This window comes from Neoarius graeffei, chromosome 10, assembly GCF_027579695.1.
Source record: "Neoarius graeffei isolate fNeoGra1 chromosome 10, fNeoGra1.pri, whole genome shotgun sequence".
In the NCBI taxonomy this organism is placed as follows: Eukaryota; Metazoa; Chordata; class Actinopteri; order Siluriformes; family Ariidae; genus Neoarius; species Neoarius graeffei.
In genome coordinates this window covers 8,373,985-8,391,548 of record NC_083578.1, presented here as the reverse complement: position 1 = coordinate 8,391,548, position 17,564 = coordinate 8,373,985, and the positions used below count along the sequence as shown (strand labels likewise).

Sequence of the window (17,564 nt, the reverse complement as noted above, 5' to 3'; positions counted from 1 at the left end):
TAATGGAACCGCACCGCTGTCTCCAGATGTGCTCCTCTGATTTCGGCTCGGGATTCGGATTTATTGATTCGACTTTACTCTCTTTCTGAAGATTGATTATTGATTATCAGCTGATGGATCTGAATCTGTTCATGTAAAGCACGAGCCGCTGGATTACTGCTGGTTTTTTAACACACACACACACACACACACACACACACACACACACACACACACATATATTATTATTATTATTATTGTGGAAATAATCTCAAGAAGAAGATGTATGGAATTAACCAACGCTGTTTTTACTTGTAAGTAAATAAATAATCATACATTTTTCAAAAAAAATTTCAGACACGTCTGTTTGAGCAGATTGTCAATGCTGTAATAAATGCTAAACGTTTTAAAGTTTCATATTTCACCTTCTTGCAGATCTTTTCACTTCTTCGTGGTCTGGTGCCATGCACAGGTAAATAAATATTATAATTCTCTATATAAAAGTAAGCTATAAATATAGAATTCATCCGTGTGCATGTCATTATGCTCATCCTTTAATTGTACTTATAAAGCTATAGTGTACAGTGTGTTATGACTTCTGGAGAGGTTAAATTAAATTATATGCACGGATTATATGTCAAATCGAAATGACACCCTGTTTAGCATGCAATCGATTTTTATTCTGTCATTCTGTTTTAGTTGTTATTAGTTGCTGTTTTGTTTTTGTTTTTAAACTCATATTAGCTTTGCATTGCACTTTCAGGTGCAAAGACGCACAGTGGTTCATGCTTTTACGCATCATGCAAGCTCGTTTGTAAAATATTCTGGATGGGAAGATGGGAAGCTTCCTGTGGTTTTATTTCAGGCGTGAAATCCTGAGTGTTAAGTCAAATTATGTGTCATGCAATATTTAGTATTGATTTGCAGCTCAAAAAAAAATATGTGCAAATGTTATTTCAGCACGAGGCGTTTTGTTTGTTTGTTTGTTTGTTTTTGCATTCACCGTGTAAGTCAGTGTAAGCTGTGTAGGCCTAGAGGACGAGAGCCAGGGAGAAACGTGTGATCTTATGTTTTCCCTTTACGTGAAAAAAAAAGGGGGAGAATGAGCCTTCTCCTGATTTTAAGCAGCACGTGAGGGAGCAGGGCGCGCAGACGGACGCGCTGAGCCGGCGGCAGGTGCGAGTGTACCAGCTCTACAGCCGCACCAGCGGCCGCCACGTGCAGATCCAGGGCAAGCGCGTGAGCGCCACCGCGGAGGACGGCAACACTTTCGGTGAGCCGGTAATAATTCACTGGGGAACACAGTTTTTGTTGAGTTAAGTCTGACGGCTGTTTTTAACTAATTTTTGGGTGCGGAATCCAAAACTGATCTCAGTTTTTCTCGATCACGTCAAGTTTTTGAACTATAGGATCCCGGTTTTCTTAAAAAATACGAAAAATACTGTACTTAACAGATATGTGCTTGTTTTATAAAAAAAATTGACATACAATGAAATATGAAAGAAACAGGCATGACTGCAATGTTTATTTAAGACTTATGTTTTTACAAAGGATATGGCTACTGTAATTATAATTGTGTGCAAGAAGAAGAAGCCTTTATTCGTCACATGCACACTTCAAACACAGTGAAATTCATCCTCTGCATTTAACCCATCTGAAGCAGTGAACACACACACACAGAGCAGTGGGCAGCCACACCAGAGCACCCAGGGAGCAGTCAGGGGTTCGGTGCCTCGCTCAAGGGCACCTCAGCCCAAGGCCGCCCCATGTTAACCTAACTGCATGTCTTTGGATTGTGGGGGAAACCGGAGCACCCAGACAACATGCAAACCCCACACAGAAAGGCCCTCGCTGACTGGGTTCGAACCCGGAACCTTCTTGCTGTGAGGCGACCGTGCTAACTACTACACCACTGTGCTGCCTGTGCAAGTAGTTAAGGTAAAAATTTATGTTTATAGCTCTTTCTGGAGTGTTCAACTTGAGAACTATCGCATTTGATGCTCCAACAATAGTCGGCCATCATATGTACATCCTGTCTACCCTGATAACGTTAACCTTCAAATAGTCTTACTACAGTGGAATTTTGCTTATCTGGAGGGTAAGCTGTGGAGAAAAAACTTGACGTGCTAGAAAAAAAACTGACTGCAATTTTGGAATCAGCATACCAATTTTAGTTTTAATCAGCATAAAAATCTAACTCAACAGAAATTTTTTTTCAAATTGTTCCCCAGTGTGATCAGTTCTGTCTGTCTCTTTCTTTCTTTCTTTCTTTCTTCACTGTAAAAAAGAATAGTTGAGAATACTTGAAATTTCAAGGCAACAGTCTGCATTAAGAATTTTATGTTTTGCCAATGATGTGCCCATGATAATCCAAACTATGATAAAACTGTTATCTTTATTAAGAATTCTTAATTAAGTCAATTTTCAATTCCTCATTCTGCCAACATAGATTTCTCTTTTTGCTGAACAGTGGCATTCACAGTAGTGCAAAAAGGCAATTGAGGTTATCACAATTTTTTTTTTAGATTTTTTTGGGGCTTTTTTCACCTCTATTTGGATAGGACAGTGTAGAGACAGGAAATGAGCAGGAAAGAGACGGGGAGGGATCGGGAAATGACCTGGGGTCGGAACCGAACCCGGGTCCCCGGATTTATGGTATGGCGCCTTATCCACCTGAGGTTATCACAATTTATCATTAAACTATACATGCCTTTTTTCATTGTTCTACACAATTACAAAAATTTTTAAAACCCATGTTGTGGGTATGGCGTCGTGGCTCAGGTGGATAAGGCGCCATACCATAAATCCGGGGACCCAGGTTTGATTCCACCCCAAGGTCATTTCATGTCTCTACACTGTCCTATCCAAATAAAGGTCAAAAAAGTCTGATAACCTCAATTGCCTTTTTGTACTACTGTGAATGCCACTGTTCAGCAAAAAGAGAAATCTATGTTGGCAGAATGAGGAATTGAAAATTGACTTAATTAAGAATTCTTAATAAAGATAACAGTTTTATCATAGTTTGGATTATCATGGGCACATCATTGGCAAAACATAAAATTCTTAATGCAGACTGTTGCCTTGAAATTTCAAGTATTCTCAACTATTCTTTTTTACAGTCTTTCTTTCTTTCTTTCTTTCTTTCTTTCTTTCTTTCTTTCCCTGGTAGATGAACAGCTTTGATTAGTTCTGTAAGTACACTGTAAAAAAAACTTAAGTCAAGCCAACTTAAAAATGTAACGCAACCTGCTGCCAAAGGATTTTGAGTAAACTCAACTCCGGGCCAAATAGTTGTGCTGACTTGCTCTTTTAAGTCGACACAGATGAGTATTTTATGTTGACCTTACTTTATTTAGCAAGTTCAGTGCATTCAAATTATGACGTTGAAATAAATTGAAATAATCATTCCAATTAACTTGGAAAAGCAAGTTGGCACAAAAAACAGTAAGTTATCCTAAATTATTCTTTTTTTGGGGGGGGGGCTTTTTCCACCTTTATTGGATAGGACAGTGTAGAGACAGGAAATGAGCAGGAGAGAGACAGGGAGGGATCGGGAGATGACCTCGGGTCAGAATTGAACCCGGGTCCCCGGATTTATGGTATGGCACCTGAGCCACAACGCCCCAAAATGTTCTTTTAAGTTCACATAGAAGAGTATTTGATGTTGAGTTGACTTGCCTTGCCTTTAGAAGTTCAGTCCAACAAATCGTTTAGTTGAAATAAATTGAAATAATAATGCCAATTAACGTAGAAGAGCAAGTTGGCACATCATGATTCTAAGTTGAGTTTACTCAAAATCCTTTGGCAGCAGGTTGCGTTACATTTTTAAGTTGGCTTGACTAATTTTTTTTTACAATGATTTAGTGTGCATTACATTTTTTAGTTAACACAAACCTCTCAACACTTAAGTTCTACTTCACTTTGCCTATTATTACACAAACAGAAACAAATACCGACACACAAGGAGGGAATTCCCTGGCCTCTGTTGAGGAAAGCTTAGTCTAGACTCCTATACAACATCTCGTGTCAGTTTCCATGGACTTCTCACTCCACCCGACCGTTGAAACTTTCGAACTTGTGAAGTGCGCATGCGCAGTGGCATTGGTTAAGGGGCATCAATCAGCACTTGAATATATAAGTTCACTTAACTTAATTTTCCAATTCCTATGAACTTGTGGCGAAGGAAAGGCGTCTCAACTATTTTTTTTAGTTACTTGAACAATTAGAAGGGAAATTTGTTCATTCAACTTAGAATCCTTTTTTCACTCAACAATTTTGCAAGTTACATTTTTTACAGTGTATAAAGATTGCGCGCGCTCCTAAAGACCCACAAATATGTCACTAATATGTCAATAATCGCGCGCACAGGGATGCACAATATATCGCCTTGTTAGTATTGCGATATTATCGACTTTATTCTACCGTCTACACAAATCTGCAAATAATCACAGAGCAAAACTTCCAAAAAACCTACCACTCAGATTGTTTGTTTGTTAGCTTGTTTTTGTTTTTACAGCATGGCTCAATAACACTATATACAATCTTTAGCAAAGGTTCCAGAAAAGGCTCCTCTAAAAGAAGATACCTTCTTAATCTTCCTTAAAGCACTCTGAACCAGGCAGCAGCCTAGCCTGGCCAAAAGCAATACTGGACAATGTGCAATATAAAAATAATAATAAGAAACCTTTATTCGTCACATGCACACTTCAAGCACAGTGAAATTCATCCTCTGCATTTAACCCATCTGAAGCAGTGAACACACACACAGAGCAGTGGGCAGCCACACCAGAGCACCCGGGGAGCAGTCAGGGGTTCGGTACCTTGCTCAAGGGCACCTCAGCCCAAGGCCGCCCCACATCAACCTAACTACATGTCTTTGGATTGTGGGGAAAACCGGAGGAAACCCACACAGACACGGGGAGAACATGCAAACTCCACACAGAAAGGCCCTCGCTGGCCGCTGGGTTCGAACCCAGAACCTTCTTGCTGTGAGGCGACCATGCTAACCACTACACCACCAATGTCACCATATAATTTGCAATACCTCTCCTGCTGGACCTTTTATTTTTTAAATATTTGTATATGTAAACAATTTAATTTATCTAGAAGTTTTTCTCTATTTTCTATTCTCTGTTTATTCTGTAATGATGCTGCTGGAATTTTAATTTCCCTGAGGGAACCCTCCCAAAGGAATCAATAAAGTTCTATCTAATCTAATCTAATCTAATCTAATCTAATCTTTTTACTTCCTTGGAAGAACACACACTCTGAGTGAATACACTTTTAGCTTCATTAAATAACCCTGAGAAAGGTTCTCTCGAGCAAATAAACCTTTCATTTTGTCTGTCTTTAAAGAACGCTCAAAATGGTTCCTTACGACAAATAACTTATTTATATACCTTCCTTAAGGAACACTGAAGCAGGTTCTTTATAGCAAATATGCTTTTAGCTCCCTTAAAGAACACACCAAGAAGGTTCTGTGGGGTTGAATAAACTTTTTAGCTCCCTCAAAGAACACTCTAAAACGTCCCTAAGGACTCAAAAGGGTTCCTTAGAGCAAATAACCTCTTTACCTTGCTTAAAGAGCACCTATGGTTCTGTGAGGTGAATAAACCTTTTAGCTTCCTTAAAGGACACTCTAAAAAGGTTCTACGGGGTTGAACAAACTTTTTAGCTTCCTTAAAGATCACTCTAAAAAGTTCCTAAGGACTCACAAGTTTCCTTAGGGAGGATCAACTTTTAAGCGTCCTTAAAATAAAACTCAAAAAGGTTCCTTAGAGCAAGTAACTTATTTATCTTCACTAAAAAAAACAACCTCAAAAGGGTTCCTTAGAGCAAATAACCTCTTTAGCTTCCTTAAAGAATGCCCAGAATGGTTCTGCGAGGTGAATAAACCTTTTAGCTTCCCTAAAGGAAACTCAGAAAGGTTCCTTAGAGTGAAGAACCTTTTAAGCTTCTTTAAAGAACACTCCAAATGGTTGTCTATGATGAATAAATGTTTTACCTTCCCTAAAGAACATTGCATATGGTTCCATAAAGTGAATAACCATTTTAGCTTCCTGAAAGAACATGCAAGGAGGTTCTTTATAACAGTTTTAACTTTCTCAATGACCACTCAGAAAGGTTCCTTAAGGGTTCCTTGGATGTGTAAGGTTCCTAGCTTGCTTGAAGGACTCAGCCTGTTGGAAAGAGAACTCTTATGTTGTAAGATTCTACATAAAACCCTACAGCAGGTAGAAACTTTTAAGTAAACTTTAATGTCCTAGATAGCACATAGATAGTTTTTTTTCATAATAGTAAAGTTTTTTACAGATGGTTCCATTTTTTATTGGTACCAGGAAGAAATAAAGAATCCTTTCCCACCATAAAAGTTCACATTATGTTGACGGTTTTCATAAACCTAGAACAAACACAAAATATTTCCTTTTAAATAATTTTTATGGTCCCTGGTCTTGGAGAACCCCCGGTCCTGGACAAAACCCTAGTCCTGGAGAACCTCCTAGTCCTGTAGAACCCACTAGTCCTGGAGAATCCCCTGGTCCATTAGAATCCCCTAGTCCTGGAGAACCCCTTAGTCCTGGAGAAAACCCTAGTCCTGGAGAACCCCCTAGTCCTTTAGAACCCCCTAGCCCTGGATAAACCCCTAGTCCTGGAGAACCCCCTAGCTCTGGATAAACCCCTAGTCCTAGAGAAACCCTTGGTCCTGGAGAAACCCCTAATCCTGGAGAACCCCCTAGTCCTGAAGAACCCCCTGGTCCGGGAAAAACCCCTAGTCTTGTAGAACCTCTGTCATGCACACTGCTGTGTTTTTTCTTGCTCTAACATTCAACTAATCACCTAAATAACACATCTGCATGAGTTGAATTTGAAGAGGTTCTCCAGGACCCGGTATGTGTTTTAAGGAACCGTTTATGGCACCTTTAAAATTTTAATATCAGTGGAGTTGTAATAAAGCATTTTGTTCATAATGTTAGATTCAAAACTGCTGTCAGGATTCTGTTTGCTAACAGCCCAACAACGTTTGCTTTGTTCTGTTTTTCAAATGTCACAGCACTAATAGTGTGTGTATGTGTGTGTGTTTCTGTGTTGCAGCCAGGCTGTATGTGGAAACTGACACGTTCGGCAGTCGAGTTCGGATCAAAGGAGCCGAGAGCGGCCGGTATCTCTGCATGAACCGGCGAGGAAAGCTGGTGGGCAAGGTACACACTCGCATCATAACAGCACAATTCTCATGGCTCACTCCAACACACTCACACTGTGTTCACTTACACGCATAAGGTGGTCTTTAAGGGGTTTATCGGAGAGTTATCTTTATAAAGATGATCTTAACGAACCCACAAACAGTGTACCAAGAACTAAGATGCTTTAGATTAATGTTAAACAGGTTCTGTGAGTTTAGAAGAAAATAATGACCAGTCATTTGAAGTTTGAAGAGAATACTGTAATTTGAAGACACTTCCCATTAGTACACACACACTTAGAAAAAAGGGTTCTTCAATGGTTCTTTAAGTGTTCATTGGCTCAATTAAGGGTACCATGCTTCCAAGAAGGGTAATAGTTGGAACATTTTCTGATAAATGCTTAAAAAAAAAAAGGTTCCTCAAGAATGTTTGAAAAGTTCAGGGTTCTAAACTTCCTAATGTGGGTTCTACTTGGAACCTTTCTGATAGGAAAGCACCTGCTAGGAATATAAATCTTTAAGAGTTCCTGAACAACATTTAAGATTTCTATATTTCTTAAGAGTGTACAGGAACCCTTAAAGATTTGTTTCTTTTAAAAAACTTTACACAATAATACACACAAAAAGGTGCATGCTTTAAAAAAAAAGTTTCTCAAGGATATTTAGGGGTTCCAAGCTTCCTCAAAAAAAGCACTTAGTAGTACTCTAGCACCAGCCAAAGAACCCATATTCAGAACCATAGGAGAACCACAGAGAATGTTCCATACTGTTGATACTGTTGGAATTTGATGTTATATGAGCAGTATGATTGGTATTATTGTTATTTCTACACAAGATTACAATCTAAAAGGTTCTTCAAAGATTCTTGATTGGTTACCTGGATAAATAAAGGCTCTTAGCTTCCTAAAAGGGTGGCACGGTGGTGTAGTGGTTAGCGCTGTCGCCTCACAGCAAGAAGGTCCGGGTTCGAGCCCCGTGGCCGGCGAGGGCCTTTCTGTGCGGAGTTTGCATGTTGCCCGCGTGGGTGTGCTCCGGTTTCCCGCACAGTCCAAAGACATGCAGGTTAGGTTAACTGGTGACTCTAAATTGACCGTAGGTGTGAATGGTTGTCTATGTGTCAGCCCTGTGATGACCTGGCAACTTGTCCAGGGTGTACCCCGCCTTTCGCCCGTAGTCAGCTGGGATAGGCTCCAGCTTTCCTGTGACCCTGTAGAACAGGATAAAGCGGCGAGATGAGATGGTTCCTTTTTCATTTTTTTAGGATTCTCTGGTTGTCTATGTAGAACTATGTAGTTGTAAGTTCTATGTAGAACATTTCTATCAGAAAGAGTTCTAAGTTTTAGCGCCCTTAATTACCTAATGAACCTTGGAAGAACCCAACATGAACCACATACTGTACACACCCGGTTCATACATACACACAAAAAAAGGGTTGTTCCAGAATTTGTTCATTAGATAAAGAAGGGTTCTTAGATTCCTAAAAGGGTTCTACTTCAAACCGTTTCTGATAGGGAAACATTCTACTGTAGAAATATCCTGAAGAACCCATAAGCATTCAAAATAGTCTACGAGTGCATATATTACATTTTGGAGTCTGTTTCCGGGGACGAATCATGGTTCTTATGATAGTTCAAGATCTTTGTTTTTAACATGGTGTTTCCTGTGTTGTAGGGTTCTACACAAACTTGTGAAAGTTCCTTTTAGAGTAATGGATAGAACCTTCTTATCAGGCTTGTAGGACTTGAGTCTAGGACTTGGATTCGAGTCCGACTCGTGCCCTAATTTTAAGGACTCGTCACTTGACTTGCACTTGAGCACTGATGACTCGGACTTGTGCATTAACTGCATTCGGACTCGTAAACTGGAGACAAGGACTCCGATTTTTTCTTTATTTTTTGTAACATGCCATAATAATTTGGCATAAGATATTTATATCTACATTAACCCCTTCAATGCCCTTGGATGAGTCACGTACGTCATGAAATCTTTTACCGCTGTGCCTTATGACGTACGCTACTCGTCATAAACGCCTCCTTTTATGTATCTTACATGGCACATTACTTTTACTTCACAGCAGCACATTACCGTGAGTTGGCCTAGTGGTTAGCATGTCTGCTTCTCGATCATGAGTTCTATTCACGGTCGGGTCATACCAAAGACCATCATAAAAATGGTACCCAGTTAATTAGAATGCATGGACCCTTGGTGTACGTTGTGTTTTCAAGTACAAATAACGTTTATGGACAGGTTCTCACTGACAAGACCCATTGATTTGTTTGGGGTTTTTTGGATGTTTTTGATTACTAAAGTTATTTTTACTCTACAACAGTGTTTTTTGTGATTTTTCTATACAAATATTAAAAATATAAAGTTCTAAACAAGTTAGAGAAAGATTATCAAAATGTCCCAATTTTGACCTATTTTTGTCCTATGTGCCCGGCCCATTGCAATTAATTATGGGTGGCAGCCAAGGGGTTAACTTTTGTACTAATTTTGTGCAAGAGTGGACTTGGCACATGCATCAGATAGACTCTCGGGCGCGCTCCGGATAGCATGTGCACCAAGCAGACTCTCGTGCGTGTACCATAAACGACTCGCACCTGCACGGGATTAAGGCACAATCAGTGTGCCAATATAAAAACTGTGAAAACACACTTACTTTGCGAAGTATTGAGTTGCATTGCTGACACTTCACCAAGCCTTATTTCCTTGTTTGGTTTCCTGATCCCTGATTTCCTGTTTCTTGTCTTTGATTTTGTCGAGTCTACAATAGCCTGTTTGTGCCTTGCTCAACCTATCGCCTGTTTCACTGTTTTGCAATTTTGCCTGCCGTTCTGGATTGTTTACCGTCTTCACTTGTATTAATAAACACACCTTCTGCACTTACATCCGTCTCCCAACCATCTCTGACAGAATACTTCATACTCGCTGACAAAGAGAAGCACATTCACCTGTTTATACGTCATGTTCAGGAACAAACTAATGTTAATGGCGCTAAAACAGCCACCGTCAAATGGTGCGGTTGGAGTCTTGTTCTCGGACTCGACTTGGATCAATAGCGGACTCGACTCGAATTATTTTTTTAATGACTTGGACTTGGGCGGCACGGTGTTGTAGTGGTTAGCACTGTCGCCTCACAGCAAGAAGGTCCGGGTTCGAGCCCCGTGGCCGGCGAGGGCCTTTCTGTGCGGAGTTTGCATGTTCTCCCCGTGTCCGTGTGAGTTTCCTCCAGGTGCTCGGTTTCCCCCAAAGACATGCAGGTTAGGTTAACTGGTGACTCTAAATTGACCGTAGGTGTGAATGTGAGTGTGAATGGTTGTCTGTGTCTATGTGTCAGCCCTGTGATGACCTGGCGACTTGTCCAGGGTGTACCCCGCCTTTTGCCCGTAGTCAGCTGGGATAGGCTCCAGCTTGCCTGCGACCCTGTAGAACAGGATAAAGCAGCTAGAGATGACTTGGACTTGACTCAGACTTGAACACTGAGGACTTGAGACTAGACTCAGACTTGAGGTTTAGTGACTCGACTACAACACTGCTTTTAATTAAGTTTACAGTGGTACTGATGATTACGTTGCTCTTATCCCCCAAAATGAAAAAAATCCAAACAGTACCCTTGTAGGAACTTAAGGACACTTGAAGAACCCTTTTAAGAATGTAGGAAGTACTAAGGCAGTTTGGCTAAAAGCCTGACAGGTTCTAGGTCTCATCTCATCTCATTATCTGTAGCCGCTTTATCCTGTTCTACAGGGTCGCAGGCAAGCTGGATCCTATCCCAGCTGACTATGGGTGAAAGGCGGGGTACACCCTGGACAAGTCGCCAGGTCATCACAGGGCTGACACATAGACACAGACAACCATTCACACTCACATTCACACCTACGGTCAATTTAGAGTCACCAGTTAACCTAACCTGCATGTCTTTGGACTGTGGGGGAAACCGGAGCACCCGGAGGAAACCCAAGCGGACACAGGGAGAACATGCAAACTCCGCACAGAAAGGCCCTCGCCGGCCCCAGGGCTCAAACCCAGGACCTTCTTGCTGTGAGGCGACAGTGCTAACCACTACACCACCGTGCTGCCCCAGGTTCTAGATTTTAAGTAGAAAATAATTAGGCAATCTCACACAAGATGCAGTGCTGTTGTACTGAATATCAGCATTCGATTGTAGTGATATTTTCAGTACCACAGAACAACCTCGAGTGTGATGTTGCTTTTGTACAGGATCTTTAAACAAGAAATTAATATCTGTGACATTTTGGACACAGTGTGGCCAAATGCTCTCTTTATTTTTACTATTTGAGTGGAAGATCCCAAAGAAGCCACATTTATTTGATAGCACGTTAGCTAGCTGGCTAGCTAGCGCACATTTTTTGGACGTTCCTGTTAAAGGTGCTTGCGGTAAAAATTGTTGTCCCAGCTTTCTTTTTATCTTCATCCGACGCGCTTTCATATTTTAAGTGGAAAGTTATATTCCTGAAAAGTATCATTTGACATGTCTGCTGATGTTGCTAACACTACCATAGTAATGTTTCAAACTTGGAGTTTCACCTGCTGAACAAAGACAAGTGGAGTGATACACACAGTGAAGTGTCTCAGTGCTGTTATACTAAATATTGTCTCTCTTGGAACACCACTCAACTGATCAAATTAGTGGACCGGACCCAAATATTGTGTAATGACCAATAATTTGGTGTTTATAGTGTATGTTTACATTACATTACATGGCATTTACCAGACGCTCTTATCCAGAGCAACATACAATGAGTGCAAAAGTCAGGTACACGAAGTGCTGAACTTCTAGACAAGGAAGTTTTAGTGCCAACTGAACAAGTGCCAATAATATCTAGTGTAATATTCTGTTGAAGTACCAACACTCAAACAACCAAGGAAACAAACCAACCATAACTAAATAGAGAACTCAAACAGCTAACCTCAGACTAGACCGTACACAGCCAGGGTTGGTCTAGACCGAAACACAGTTACACAGTGGGCAGGGAAGAGGGAAGAGGTGAGTCTTCAGTCTGCACTTGAAGATGGTCAGGGAGTCAGCAGTTCTGACTTCAATGGGAAGGTCATTCCGCCAATGGGGAACTAGGACAGACAGCAGTCTTGAGCTGGCTGGGCAGGAGCAGAGAGGAGGAGGGTCCAGGCAACCAGAAGTAGCAGAGCGTAGGGCTCTGGCTGGCATGTAGGGGTGGATCAGACTCTGTAGGCATGCTGGCCTTAACCCCTTGAGAGCCTGGTAAGCTAGCACCATCTCATCTCATCTCATTATCTCTAGCCGCTTTATCCTTCTACAGGGTCGCAGGCAAGCTGGAGCCTATCCCAGCTGACTACGGGCGAAAGGCGGGGTACACCCTGGACAAGTCGCCAGGTCATCACAGGGCTGACACATAGACACAGACAACCATTCACACTCACATTCACACCTACGGTCAATTTAGAGTCACCAGTTAACCTAACCTGCATGTCTTTGGACTGTGGGGGAAACTGGAGCACCCGGAGGAAACCCACGCGAACACGGGGAGAACATGCAAACTCCGCACAGAAAGGCCCTCGCCGGCCATGGGGCTCGAACCCGGACCTTCTTGCTGTGAGGCGACAGCGCTAACCACTACACCACCGTGCCACCCAAGCTAGCACCAATGTCTTAAATTTGATGCGAGCTGCAATAGGTAGCCAGTGCCAGTCGGCAAGCAGAGAGGTGACATGGGAAGAATGAGTGAGGTTTTAGACCAGGAAAGCTGCAGCATTCTGGATGAGCTGCAGGGGTCTGATGGCAGAAGCTGGAAGGCCAACAAGGAGAGAGGGTTTACACATGAGGGTACCACACAAATGACCTGGAAAGGTACATTTTAATACTTTTTCTGAGAGCATACTTGGAACATTTTTTGGATGTTAAAAAAATTATTATAGTGTTTGACATAAATCTTTCATTGCAAATTGTCCTCATGGTTTGCATGGCCACCTCTCAACCAGGAAATTGTGAGTTCTACTCAAGGTTGGGTCATACCAAAGACCCTCATAAAAATGGTACCTACTGACATCTGGTGAGACACCACAGTACAGATGTGAGCAGGTAGTCTAACTCTCATGGTTACCAGATGACCAGCCCCCCCCCACACACACACACTATAACCCTAACTGTGTAATAGTCAAGAGGCTGAAAGCTATGAAGATCGGTGCCACCCAGTGCACCTTAAGGGCCTTGATAGTACTTGGATGGGAGACTGCCTGGGTAGACCAGGTTCTGACACGGGAGGTACTTTGACAAAAACCTTTAAAGAGTTCTCCCATACCACTTTTTGACCAACAGAGAACGAGTTCTTGAACTGGTTCCATTCAGGATTCTTTGAACCTTGGTGCCAGCTAGTAAACCATCCCGCATTTTCACTAGTTTTGAGTGGAACTAAGTTTTGTAATTAAGGATGCGTCATGAATGGAGGGTGTGGCACGATGCACAACAGAAGTAAACAGTAGTAGCAAGATGGCGGTGCGCATTGATGACCTCCGAGCTTTTGTTCTGTTTTTGCAGATATTTGTTTTCGGACTGTTTTTTTTTTTTTTCTGAAGATGTATTCTTTTCCATTGTGTTCCCCAATGCTGCTCTACACTTCCTCTCCAAACTAATGACACACCCACTGATGTCATCATGGTTCACGCTAGAAAAAACAGCTATATTTTGGTTCCAGCTGGGAACCAACTTGTCAGGCTACAAACCAATTTATTTTTGGTCAAAATGCTCCGAACTGTTCAAAATTTGGCATGCAAACCAGAACAGAACCCATTCCCTGTTGGTGGGAATAGGGTACCAGAGGGTTCTAGAGGGCTCAGAACTTTTGTGCATTCTAGATTTAACTGATTTATCGCAAAATGTACATTCAGATGGGAAAAAAAAATCACATTTATTTGCTTGTTTTCTTTCATTTTTGATTGGAACAAAATAATACCGGGCGGCACAGTGGTGTAGTGGTTAGCGCTGTCACCTCACAGCAAGAAGGTCCTGGGTTCGAGCCCCGTGGCCGGCGAGGGCCTTTCTGTGTGGAGTTTGCATGTTCTCCCCATGTCCGCGTGGGTTTCCTCCGGGTGCTCCGGTTTCCCCCACAGTCCAAAGACATGCAGGTTAGGTTAACTGGTGACTCTAAATTGACCGTAGGTGTGAATGTGAGTGTGAATGGTTGTCTGTGTCTATGTGTCAGCCCTGTGATGACCTGGCGACTTGTCCAGGGTGTACCCCGCCTTTCGTCCATAGTCAGCTGGGATAGGCTCCAGCTTGCCTGCGACCCTGTAGAAGGATAAAGCGGCTAGAGATAATGAGATGAGACAAAATAATACCATTGTGAAGATATGATTTAAAATGGTTATAGAAGAGTTGATGTTTGAGTCGATTTAGATGTGGAGTTAAATAGGAAATAGTGCCACCTACTGTCTGGTTCAAGAGCCATCCAAATAGGTTTTTTACGACATTGAATTGCAGAATGTCCATTGCAGAAGCTCACGAATGAAATTGTCTGATTTTAATATTTCTAACACAATATGTCTGATACAAACCTACAGTCTTAGTCTTAAAAGGTGTTCTTTAAGAGGTTATTACATGGTTCCTTGGATAATTAAGGGTTCTTATCTTACTAAAAACCCTTCACGAAAGTGTCCCAAGTACCAAGAGCCTTTATCTACATACCAAATATTCCTGACAGGTTCTAGGTGTTTTGAAGAAAACAATGATCAATAATGTGAAGTTTGTAGGCCACCACACACACACACACACACACACACACACACATCCAGTTAATACATACATTCTTAGGGAAAAAATGGTTCTTCAATGGTTCTTTAAGGGTTTGTTGGATAAATACACAGTCTTGGCTTCCTAAAAGGGTTCTACGTCAAACACTTAGGTCCATATATATTTGGACACTGACACAAATTTTGTTTTTTTACCTGTTTACTGAAACATATTCAAGTTATAGTTATATAATGGACATGGACATAAAGTCCAGACTTTCAGCTTTCATTTGAGGGGATCCACATTAAAATTGGATGAAGGATTTAGGAGTTTCAGCTCCTTAACATGTGCCACCCTGTTTTTAAAGGGACCAAAAGTAATTGGACAGTTGACTCAAAGGCTATTTGTGGGCAATTCCTTCGTTATGTCATTCTCAATTAAGCAGATAAAAAGCCTGGAGTTGATTTGAGGTGTGGTGCTTGCATTTGGAAGATTTTGCTGTGAAGAAAACATGCGGTCAAAGGAGCTCTCCATGCAGGTGAAACAAGCCATCCTTAAGCTGCGAAAACAGAAAAAAAAACATCCGAGAAATTGCTACAATATTAGGAGTGGCAAAATCTACAGTTTGGTACATCCTGAGAAAGAAAGAAAGAAAGAAAGAAAGCACTGGTGAACTCATCAATGCAAAAAGACCTGGACGCCCACAGAAGACAACATCGCAGAATAATTTCCATAGTGAAGAGAAACCCCTTCACAACAGCCAACCAAGTGAACAACACTCTCCAGGAGGTAGGCGTGTCAATATCCAAATCTACCATAAAGAGAAGACTGCATGAAAGTAAATACAGAGGGTTCACTGCATGGTGCAAGCCACTCATAAGCCTCAAGAATAAAAAGGCTAGATTGGACTTTGCTAAAAAACATCTAAAAAAGCCAGCACAGTTCTGGAAGAACATACTTTGGACAGATGAAACCAAGATCAACCTCTACCAGAATGATGAAAAGAAAAAAGTATGGCAAAGGTGTGGTACAGCTCATGATCCAAAGCATACCACATCATCTGTAAAACACGGCGGAGGCAGTGTGATGGCTTGGGCATGCATGGCTGCCAGTGGCACTGGGTCACTAGTGTTTATTGATGATGTGACACAGGACAGAAGCAGCCGGATGAATTCTGAGGTATTCAGAGACATGCTGTGTGCTCAAATCCAGCCAAACTGATTGGTCGGCATTTCATAATACAGATGGACAATGACCCAAAACATAAAGCCAAAGCAACCCAGGAGTTTATTAAAGCAAAGAAGTGGAATATTCTTGAATGGCCAAGTCAGTCACCTGATCTCAACCCAATTGAGCAGCATTTCACTTGTTAAAGACTAAACTTCAGACAGAAAGGCCCACAAACAAACATCAACTGAAAACCGCTGCAGTAAAGGCCTGGCAGAGCATTAAAAAGGAGGAAACACAGCGTCTGGTGATGTCCATGAGTTCAAGACTTCAGGCAGTCATTGCCAACAAAGGGTTTTCAACCAAGTATTAGAAATGAACATTTTATTTACAATTATTTAATTTGTCCAATTACTTTTGAGCCCCTGAAATGAAGCAATTGTGTTTAAAAAATGCTTTAGTTCCTCACATTTTTATGCAGTCATTTTGTTCAACCCACTGAATTAAAGCTGAAAGTCTGAACTTCAACTGCATCTGAATTGTTTTGTTCAAAATTCATTGTGGTAATGTACAGAACCAAAATTAGAAAAATGTTGTCTCTGTCCAAATATATAAGAATGTGCAGGAACCCTTATGTTTTCAATAAAACATTTACACGATAATGAAATAATGAACCCTTAAGCTTTATAGATTTAAGAATGAATCTTTAAGGGTTTTTGTTTTGTTTTGTTTTAAAAGAGGTTCCTTGTAGAGTTAAGGGTTTAAACCTTCCTAAAATTGTTATACAGTAGTTTGGAACCCTTTCTAAAATGAAAACATTCACTTGTAGGATTCTACACAACTGACAACCTCATTAAAGTTTTGATTCAAAATGTAGTCAGATAGCAGGATGTCATGTGACTCATTGCATCTCATTATTTTAATATGAAATAAAACATCTTGTGGTATAATCTCACCTATCGGCATTTGCCCGTAGACCAGCGGCGGAGGCAGGGACTGCATCTTCACCGAGATTGTCCTGGAGAACAACTACACCGCCTTCCAGAATGCCAAGTATGATGGCTGGTACGTAGCCTTCACTAGGAAAGGGAGACCCATGAAAGCCTCTAAAACCAAGGAGAACCAAAGGGAAGTCCACTTCATCAAGCGGCTCCACAAAGGTCCTCTTCCCTTCCCCAACTCGGACCGATCGAAACACTTCGAGTTCATCAGCTTCCCTCCGATCCAGCGAGCCAAACGCAACAGGAAATCACACACGGCTTCCTAACACTGAGCGCTACAGACCTACAGGACTGATTTTTTTTTTTTTATAACAAGACAGAAGAGGAAGCTATATTTTTTATATTTTCATAGTTAATGGACATAAAAATACCAAAAAAAAGAGAGAAATGACTCATTATAAAGGGTTGACTTGTACATATGGTAAGATAATGAAAGATGATGTATATATTTAATACGTTCAGAATGTTTGTGTGAGTTGTGTGAGCGCTTTGTGAAGAGACGCAGGAGGAG

General features: G+C 41.3%; 1 protein-coding gene across 1 annotated transcript; it reads left to right on the top strand.

The window, feature by feature from the left end:
• Positions 1–261: 261 nt before the first annotated feature.
• Positions 262–17,319, top strand: fgf17 (fibroblast growth factor 17). The gene is made up of 5 exons (XM_060930667.1): positions 262–293; positions 415–451; positions 1,075–1,252; positions 7,072–7,178; positions 17,029–17,319. The coding sequence occupies exons 1-5, from the start codon at positions 262–264 to the stop codon at positions 17,317–17,319; spliced, it is 645 nt and encodes a 214-aa protein (XP_060786650.1).
• Positions 17,320–17,564: the final 245 nt, after the last annotated feature.

Coding starts and splice junctions, on each gene's coding strand:
- fgf17 (XM_060930667.1), top strand. CDS start 262: ATGTATGGAATTAACCAACGCTGTTTTTACTT. Junction 452..1,074: donor TGGTCTGGTGCCATGCACAG/GTAAATAAATAT, acceptor TGAAAAAAAAAG/GGGGAGAATGAGCCTTCTCC. Junction 1,253..7,071: donor GGAGGACGGCAACACTTTCG/GTGAGCCGGTAA, acceptor TCTGTGTTGCAG/CCAGGCTGTATGTGGAAACT.